Here is a 10,035-nt window from a genome sequence, read left to right as displayed (position 1 = left end):
CCAACTCTTCAGTTGGTCCAATAAAAGTTATTACCCAAATAAACCTTCTCTTCCCATATATTTCCTGGACCATGATAGTTACAAGAACGCTTCAGCCCTACTATAGAAAAAAATAAAGAATTTTCATTGAGTTTTGAACAAGGAATTTTATTTACATACTGCTAATCTCTAATTGTGTGCAATAATGATGACATCTGCAATGGAATCTGTTACTTTTCATTAGATATTACTTGACTCATTCCTCCTATAATCATTCTCTGACACACGCATCTATTTACCATATGGAGGAACAGGATGCTGAACAGTATCACAGAAGGGAATCACTTAGACATCCGAGCTGGAAATTCTTATACATGGGTAACGCTGTATATTAGTAGTCCCAGTGAAATCAGTGAACTATTCCTGTACCTAAATACTCATGTGCACCAGTATTTGTGCAGCCTCAGCTTTTCAGGCAGATTTACAGTCTTAACACGAGCTGGAGACCAATTTTAAAAGATCCAGGTTTGAAATTTCCAACTGGATTTTCCCCAGATTGATGCAACCATTCAACAACACAACCAAATTTGTCTATACCACAAGATCTATTAATGGAACCAGATTACCAGATAGCCCAGTGTAAGCATTAGGAATAGTTGCTTTTTGGTGGCATTGAATGGAGTCTGCAATTTGGTTAAAAATAAAAAAACGTATCCATGGAAAGAGACCCCATGGGGAATGCCACACAATGGGTATGCAGAGAAGTTGGTAGGCAGCAGATATGCTTTTTCAGTAACATATAGAAAATTTAAGTTATGAGAGATTTGGAAATTGTGAAGAAGAGTTCTTTACATGTGCTTTCTGTCCTAGTTGGGTGTGAAATATTCAGTCATGAAGAGTTACACTTTCCTATTTTTATAGGCTTCCAGAGTAGTCACCCGATTTTCAAAACATATAGTTCATGCACAATGCCCAATGGTTTCATCAAGAGCTACAGCTGAGCATTATTTTTGAACATAAGGCCAATTGATGTGTGCAGCCCAGAAAGTAAGGAATATACTTTACAAATTAATTCTGAATTAAAAAATAACAGCAATTTAGAAAAAATGCACATAAAAATAAAAATATGCTTCCTTAAAATAACTCCAGGTTTATCAACTGTCACAAAGAAACACAGTCTCTTGTCCAGAAATAATTTATTCATGAACAGTAAAACACAGAATAGAAAAAGCCTTGTAAATAAAACTATCTATCTATATATAATGCTTTATTTTTTATTCAGTACTCCACAAAATCACTACAGACAGTAACAAAATAATCCAATTAATTTAAAAAACTTCAAATCATAGTTATCACTATTCATTTATCATGTTTTTGTCAACAATGCAATGGTCATATGTTTACATATTACAATTTTACTTAATTTCATAAAACTGTTTCTTAAAACAATTGAAGCAATTTGTTACTCAATTCAAGTTTTATAACATATATATATGTATAGCCATAAACAATATAACAGCTCTGAGAAAACACAGCAGACTGTTCAATGGTTAGTAGTCTACTGTGAGTCTACCGTTAAGTGGGGGAAAAATTACAACCAAATTGGCTAGAAGTCAAACACATTGAAGAGAAATAATATTTGGGGAACAAATTACATATTTTCCATTGCCCTTTTGGTAATGTGATCTCTTCCTTTTTCTGATTTTTCCTGGCTTAGGTACTCCAGCACCTTCATTAGCATATCCTCATCCAGATACTGCCTAGTTTGTGTGTCATCATTCTCCTGGGTCATTGAAAGCCTTTTGTTGAGAGAGGCTAATTTATCAGATTCTTGTGGCCCCAGTTGATTTAAATGTTCTTTGATTGCTTGCTCAAGCTGGTCATCTTCCAGCAGATCATTTTCAGATGAAACTGGGGCTGGGACTCGTTTCATCTGGTTTGTATTGATAACTTCAGGGTATTTTGCCAACATCTTTGCCAAGTAATCAGCAAGTTCTTCATCTTTCTCATTGAGTTTTTCATATTCCATTTGTCGTCTTTCCAAATCATTAATCCAAGCTGTGTTAGGAAATTGAGATCCTTTAGGTCTTCCAGGGATGTAGGGCAGTCTTGGTAAACTATTTTCTTGATTAAGCTGATTTACTAAGTAGGAGGGATTCTGATTAACTAAATTATCTGTTCCCAAAAGACTGACAATATCTTCAATATTGAGGTCTTCAGGTAGATTTTCCGGCACAATATTAATGGGCTGCTTCATGTATCCATTTTTAGAGTTCCTATTATTTTTAAATATATTGGAGTGGCCTATATTAGTGTCTGATAAGTCATCAAGATCTTCTGGGAGCTCAGCTTCCTGCTCTGTCTCCAGCCTTTCACTCTGTTGTTGTTTCTTTTCTCCAGCTTTCCACATATCAATTAAATCCTCAGGAGGGATTTGTAAATTCCTTGAGATTTCTATTAACTGAGCTATAGACTGAGGATCAAATTGCTTTTCCAAAAATGTGGCTGCCCTTTTTATTTCATGTTGTCCCGTCCTTAGCTTCCCATTCCCACCACTGCTCATCAGCCGCTTCAGATAGTAATTCATTAACCTAGATAAATCATCTGACATTTGCTCTTTATTCTCCCTCCTCATTTCATCCTCCAGAATGCCAAGTTTCCCTGACCTCTTCATTTCTTCATTGATTTCTTCTTCTTGCTTATCAATTTCCTCTTTACTATCTTTTACCTCTTCTTGGATTTGGCTTTCCACTTTTTCCTCTATTGGATTCCAGTCTTCTCCTCCAACTACATCTTCATATGCAATATTATTCACTTTATATACATCATCTTCATCATCTGTATACAGTTTCTGGTCCTCATCTAGCCTTTCTTTTTTGTGATTAGTTGGTCCTGCCATCTTGCCCAACTCTTGAAACACTGACTCCAAAGTAGCAAGACTTTGGGGCGTATATTGTTCTTCCACTATTTCATTGGTACGCTTAAATGGACTGTCTCTTGAACTTTCTTCATAGTATGGGTATGGCATTTGGGGATTTTTGGGATGCCTCTCAGGCCACTTATAAGCTTCATAATCATCATTCACTCCAACTGGGAAGTTACTGTCTGAACTCATAGTATATGGTTTATTTTCTCTTGATCCAGCTTTTGACTCTTTTTCTGCTTGCCTCAAGGCTTCCAGCATTACCCTCACCCACTGTGACTCATCTTCAGTCAAAGAATCCCTTATATTATCTGGTAGATAGCTCTGATCTTTGCTTTCTTTCTGCTGCAGAAGAAATGGGGCACCTTGATAGGAATTATAATCTGGGCTGCTTTCTCCCTTGTTAGCTTGTTTGCGGAGGCTTTCTATATATTCCAAAGCTCTGATCATATCTGGGCTTGGGAGCCTTTGTAAGTTTTTCATTACATAGTCTGGATCTTTCTGAAGCATCTGATAATGTTGGAATGAAGCTGCATCAACACAACAGATTAGGACAAAAAAAATGGAGAGAGAGCAGGCTGCTCCAAGACAGCAGGTTTTAGCATCTGCCATGTTTGAAATATTTCCTTAAAATAAAGAAAAACAAGAATTAATATACGAAGGCAAAATCAGTAAATCATGAAGCAATAGTTAATGTAAGATTGCCATTTTAAACTAGAATTCTTGAAAAACCCATATGGGGTTGTGGTTTTAGTAATTAACGGAAGCCAATCAAATTCCCAAGCTTCCTATATGACAATCATAAATATTTTCTCAGAGTCTGTTTAGAAAGCCTTGAAAACTTTCCTGTCATTCCCTCAAGTCATTAGAACTTACAGAAATCATTATGAGCCTTTTACAATTAAAAAGTCCACAATCAATCTCCATGAATTCCATGCTGGGGCCTTAATAGGATATACCAATCCTGTATAGCTCACAAATATCCCATTAATTCATCTCAGTGCTGGTTTGAGTATCAAATTAAGGACTTAGTATATGGCATATCAAATCACCTATATTTGCACAAGATATTAAGTAAGAGACTCTATTATGTTTTCTGCCCAATTGTTTATTCTTCTACATAATGTTATGCCAAGGGAACTCCACAGAATGGTGTTAGACAAAAATTCAATTAATATAATGGACTGCAGAACCTGGCCTAGAAGTTGACTTACAGGTTTTTTTCTGTTATTACTGAGTTCCATAATTTACTTTTATGATGATTTTAAATGAATTATTATTCATACACGAATTCTAGTTAATAAGCTCCAGGGGTAAAAATTTCCCCATAGGCAATGAATATGCCAGAGGCTCCTCTGTGCCCTCTAACCAATTTTTTCAGGGTGGCCAATCAGTTTTTAATTTTGGCTTTAACAAGGCAACAAGCCCAATTCTGTTTCTTTCAGTCAGAGTGGCTGCACTCATTTCAATAGGAGTAGCATGGAGCCCAGAGTGGACATAATTCTGGAAACTAGAATGGGCCAAATTATGTATTGGTTTAAATGGATGATATCCCTTTATGTCAGTGCAGCTGCACCCATTGACACCAGCAGAGAATTTCACTCTATCTAAAAAATAGAAGTAAAACAAGTGAAAAAATGATATTCATCATACAGAAATCACATGAGTGGAGTATAGCAACATATGAAAGTGCATCTACAGAGGCTCCGTCCTGCAAGGAACTGCCCACTTTTTCACTCCCACTGTGGTCAAAGACACTTATCTCACAGGAATAGGCTGTAAGGAGTATTAGCCTCTTCCTTCTCTGATGCAGTTGCATTAATGAATAAAGTACTGTAAAGGAGAAAAAAGGTAAAGATAGAAAACGCTTCTCTTAATTGACCTATTTTGGCTCTTCACTTTTCCCATGGGCTTCTGGAAAACATCCTGTTGAGGTGCTGGTGATTCATGCTGACAGAGAAACCTACATATAGCAGTGTGTTATTCACCGCGGTAAGTAGAAAATTACAGTGGATGTGTTTCCTTTGGTTCACTCATAGGTATTTCCACTCAGGTTATTTTTCATTGTAGTGTAACATGAAATAGCTTGACACAAAGAACTAATGAAAACAGCATCAGTTCCCCAGAACTGTTTTTCCCTTTTCTCTGACTGCTTCAGACAATCAGTCTGAATATCAAATACATCATGCAGTAATAATCTACAGGACTGATACCTACGAATATCAGTTTTACTGTTGGTTAGAGGATCTCTCTAAATCTGCTGTAGTTTTCCATTAAACAAAATAGAGAGAGCTCTGTATATTCTATTTCAGAAAAGGCTTCAACCTCGGAAAAAGCTCTCAAGACACTAAAAAACCCAAACACTTACAATTTTCTGTTTAATAGAATCTATACTAGTAATCAAATAAAATTAATGTTTCTAGTGGAAAAAAATAATGTGTTTAATGAGAAGTTACCAACTAATATATTTAATCAAATACTCTGTACATTTTCATTTGGCAGAAAGTTTATTGCATAATAATTTTCCATAATAAGTAGTAAATATCTCTAGCTTTTCTAGGGAAAAAGTCCACTAATAACCTCCCACTACTAGAGGTGATGAATTCAACCACTTACAATGCATACAGTGTATGCATCTTTACATCCTCTGTAAAATGTCTGAAATAAATTTGAATTGGATGGATATACCAAGGCAAAGTTTGCTTTGGAGTTCTACTATCATTTGATTCAAGTGAATGTTTTGTTTTTAGAAAAGAGATCATATACAATTCTCTCATCGTATTGCAGGCATCCTTTTGATTGAATCTGTTTCACTTCTAGTGTATTATTAAATAATGTATTTTGTTTTGAGGTTAAATCTCTGACATTAGGTTATAAAATTATTTTATTAAACATAATGCCTTATATAGGGTAAAAGTGCTTTACCTTGATATTTCAGAACTTTAATTTTACAATTTGAGAAAAATGAAGTACATTTTAAAGATGAATGTCTTAAAAACCTATACACAGCATTCCATATTAGTCCTCTTAAAATACACCATTTTTAAATGGTTGTTTCCCCGATAGATACATAATTGAGAGATCAATCTAGATTGATCAAGGTGTTTGTATTCATTTGTGTTGTAGTATCTGTATAGTTTGTACCTGACAAACAGCAAAATTATTCCTTACCCAAATTCTTTTATATCAGATTAGGCAGTCACCATTTAAGAAAACGAGGAAAGCAAATTGTCAGTGTAATGCACACTATCAAAGGTAACACAATGACAGAGGTTCTTTAGAAAAGAAGCAAAATAATAAAATGAATTCTATCGCTAAGGTTTCCATGGCAGCGGTAATATTTCTCCCCCAGTCCCTCACTGTAGATTCACATGGTTCTCTGATAAGAATGTAAAATTTTCTATAAAAAATTGTCATGAGAACTCTTTTCCTATGGAACTTACAAAGATTTCATGAGCTCTAGGGAGAATGGGTGTCTTCCCATAAGGAAAATATGGAAAGGCAACATGCCTTCTTTATTGTTAGCAGATTTACTTTCCTAGCAATTAAAACTATATGCACTAAATTAGCCTTCTTAAAGCTGGTCTAAATTTGTATCCCTATGGCAAGGAGTATAAATATTAATAATAAAGACTATTTTTAGGGTCTCATAAGCCAAACAGTTCCCAAATTATTAAAACAACTGTTTAGATGTGTAGAGGATTAATTGAATTGTATTTGTATCCAAGGCAACCCCTCCTCTTACACCCATAAAGCCTAAAGAATGATGTTGTAAACATGTCAGTGAACCACTAAGAGGCCAAAAGATTTGCAGACAGAAACATGATGCTTGTTAGCTTCATTGAACAAATTAATCTGGTACCACATTGTAAACATTAACTGCAGAATCATTCACTTACCCTCCCCCCCGCCCCTTACTCTCTATTTTTAGTTCTACTCTTTTAATTATTTTAAAATCCTATAACAATTAGAGAAAAGAATAAAAAGGAAGAGGAAAAACCTGCAGTCAGCCAGGCAGCACCATTTCAGTGCCAACTGAAGTGCATCAGGTTGTTATTTCAAATGGTTGCCCCGGTTGTGCTGTTTTCCTACAATTGTGTAGTCTTTAAAATGCTATGAACAGAAAAGATTACATTGAGCATCTCTCTGCACTATGATAAAAAAGCTGCTTTACCTGTGTGTCTTAGAGACTGCAGAGTGACAGCAAAGCACCTTCCTCCTTGTCTGTCTGCTCCGAGTTTGTGGAGTGTTTTCAGCACCAGGACAGCTCCCTCTGCTTATACCGTGCATCACCTGACTGCACTGCCACATTGACGTCACCTTCGCCAGTCACAAACCACCAGCCCAACGGAGCTGGTGAGAGAATACAGGAGAAAAGAATAGTTTCAGCTATTTTGAGACAATTTTGTCTGTACGTTTACGCCACCTGTCTGCCTCTAGAGAACACTGCAACCCTGATAGCATCCAAAACACTGAGAACCTTTGAATAACTGAGATGCTCAAATCTTGAAAATAAGTAGGGTGGGAAAAAAACCCTTATTAAATCTTTTAAAGAAGTTCATATGCTGAGTACAAGAAATAGAAAGTACCTAGCTTCCTCTGGCTCTCAGCACCCACAAACACTTTAAGAATGCCCAGAAAAGCATTTAGCAATGTAAAATAAACAAATGCTTCACTTTCATAGGTGAAAGCCTTCCCCAGATATTTAGCTGTTAAAAGACCAGGCTCTGTTCAGAATGAACCCACATAAATATTTCTAATTTCAGTAGGACTGGGAAGATGATGCAAGTGGAGACTATAAAGCATGTACTGTTGACCTAGGAGTAGGGTGATAACAAGGTAGGGCTCACAGGATACAACAGGCCAAGATCCCTAAGGTGCAGTTTTATACTTGTCTCTTTCAGGATCCTGCCATCTAAAAGCACATCAAAAGTGCTGGGAAAGGCCATTACTGAACAACCCCAGCCTTTTAATGCCTTTGGGACAAATCCCACCCCTCAATCTGACATGGAAGATCCAATGGAGCAACCTCAGTGCCTGCAGGAGACTGGGGCAGGGTTGTGACCATCTATATTAATTCACTGCCCAAAACTAATGATCAAAAGTATGCAGGAGTGCAAATGCTACTGCATCCCATGCAGGCAGAAGAGCGGCTCTTTGCTGTGACTCAGAGATGGAATGGAACTGCAGGAACAGCAGCGTTGTCCTATTTTTTTCCCCCTGGATTCAGGAGAAAGAGGAAGGTGTATGCAGGAGAGAATAAAGGTAATAGCAAGTGTTACTGTATCCCCATGTAAAAACTAGCATTTTATTTCAGTTTAAATTACATACTAGCTTTGTAAATGCTAGATCTTGTACAGGTAGGCAACTAGGATAAATAAATATGGTTTGCTTGTAAGTCAGTGTGAGATATAAGCACATCACTAAAACCCATTTCTGTATGACAGTAAATTCCTTCTGCTTCCTTTTATTCCATAACTGTTATTTCACCTTAGCTAATAAAACAAGACCTTCTTTTCCCCCAAATTAAATCTTTCCTGACAATTCTGACCTGTTGCAGCACAAAATTAAAAAATTAGAATGGCTGTACCTTCTAAACCAATAAATGTTACAGAATTAAATTGTCATGAGGAGAGCAAAAATCCTGACACAAGCACAGACCAGGCACCTCCTCACTATACTGGATGTAGCTGGAAAGGACCTCTGGAGCCCTTTCTCTTTCCACCTAACATAATGCTCCTAGTAAAATATAGGATAAGGCTGTGTTTATCCCTTTCAGGAAAATGAAAATCTCTTCAGACTACCACTGTCCTGTAGGGTACCAACAATGGGCAAGGCAGAGGCGAAGGAGGGAGAATTAGAGAGTTTTGAACAGTTGTTTCCAAAAAGCAAGCCCAAGATAGCATGGTCTAGCATGTTGGGAGTCAGAAACACCTACGTTCTGTTGCCAGCTTACAAGACCCTTCACTGCTCTATGTCTGCTCCACTTATTCAGTTTATTTTGGCAGGGTCTCTCTCACACAGTGAATATGTACCGTCTGTAGCATGAGACAACCATCACTTTCTTAGTGCCTTAATCAGATGAGCAGAAAACAGTGTCAGGAAACATGTTTACTTGGCTGAGGGAAACCATATTTTCCAACACCAAAATATGTAACTGTTCCTGAAGTCTTAACTTCAGTCTGTTTCCCAGTTTGTACAAACGGGGATCACTAAAGGTCAGCTGGCTTAAAAATAAACTAAGATTCTATCAGTGCTGAAGTAATTTTCCCCCTAATATAATTTTAATGGCAACAAAAATAATCTACAATTTATTGCAGATGTGGAGTTTCTAATAGAATATCTGCAGTTATCACATTTCAAAATTATTTCCTTCACCAACATAAATGTCTACAATATCTATTTCTATGGGTAGAGGAGAGCTTTTCCTTCAGCCAGAAAAAGTTTGTCACCTCAGATACAGAAATTCTAGAAAATATTTTCAATTTTAATCTATTTAACCTCCATTTAGTCTTATATTGGAGTGCTTATTTCTTCACAGTTGTATGTAAATATCTCAGACCTCAACAAACTTGAAATGCAATAAAAGGCTCAGAATTTATTATCTGAGTCAAACAGAAAAAAAAATGTCTAAGAGAAAAGTTAGGCTTTGCTAAGTTTCAAGTTGTAAGCACAGTCCTGGAAGACCAAAGAAGTCGAAGTAAAGCAAGAGTCTGAGGAGTCCTAATCACTGGACTGAATTCCACATTCAACAGAATCAAATCGGTCCAAAACCAGTCTGACTGACACGCAGCGCTGATCAGCTAGTGCTCATTCCACAGGGACATTCAGTGCGGCTCTGCTTGCCCAGGCTCGCTTTATGGTGGTACACGCTGATGCTGAAGCCATGTGCACCACACCACTTCTTAGTGGATTTTTTGACACTGGGATCTCCTTATGTAAAAAAAGCCTGCCATCCTGCAAATCAGCAGCATGGTGAATGAATGCATACATGTTGCCTGTGATTAGCGGCACCACAAACATGCTCGTGGGGACATGCCTCTAGAGTGCAACCCTTGGACAATAGATTTTACTCTATTCTGCCTTTCAGAGAGGAACCACGCAGCTCTTTGGGTTTCTGAGCTGCAGTCTTC

The 10,035-nt window shown here is 37.1% G+C and overlaps 1 protein-coding gene across 1 annotated transcript; it reads right to left on the bottom strand.

Moving 5' to 3' along the window:
- Positions 1-1,534: 1,534 nt before the first annotated feature.
- SCG2 (secretogranin II) lies at positions 1,535-7,161 on the bottom strand. Its single transcript, XM_006020751.3, has 2 exons — positions 7,077-7,161; positions 1,535-3,528 (listed from the first exon to the last, which is right to left on the bottom strand). The coding sequence occupies exon 2, from the start codon at positions 3,512-3,514 to the stop codon at positions 1,631-1,633; it is 1,884 nt and encodes a 627-aa protein (XP_006020813.1). The 5' UTR covers positions 3,515-3,528; positions 7,077-7,161; the 3' UTR covers positions 1,535-1,630.
- Positions 7,162-10,035: the final 2,874 nt, after the last annotated feature.

This window comes from Alligator sinensis, unplaced genomic scaffold (genome assembly GCF_000455745.1).
Source record: "Alligator sinensis unplaced genomic scaffold, ASM45574v1 scaffold596_1, whole genome shotgun sequence".
Taxonomy (NCBI): domain Eukaryota; kingdom Metazoa; phylum Chordata; order Crocodylia; family Alligatoridae; genus Alligator; species Alligator sinensis.
This window is presented reverse-complemented; position numbering and strand designations above follow the sequence as displayed.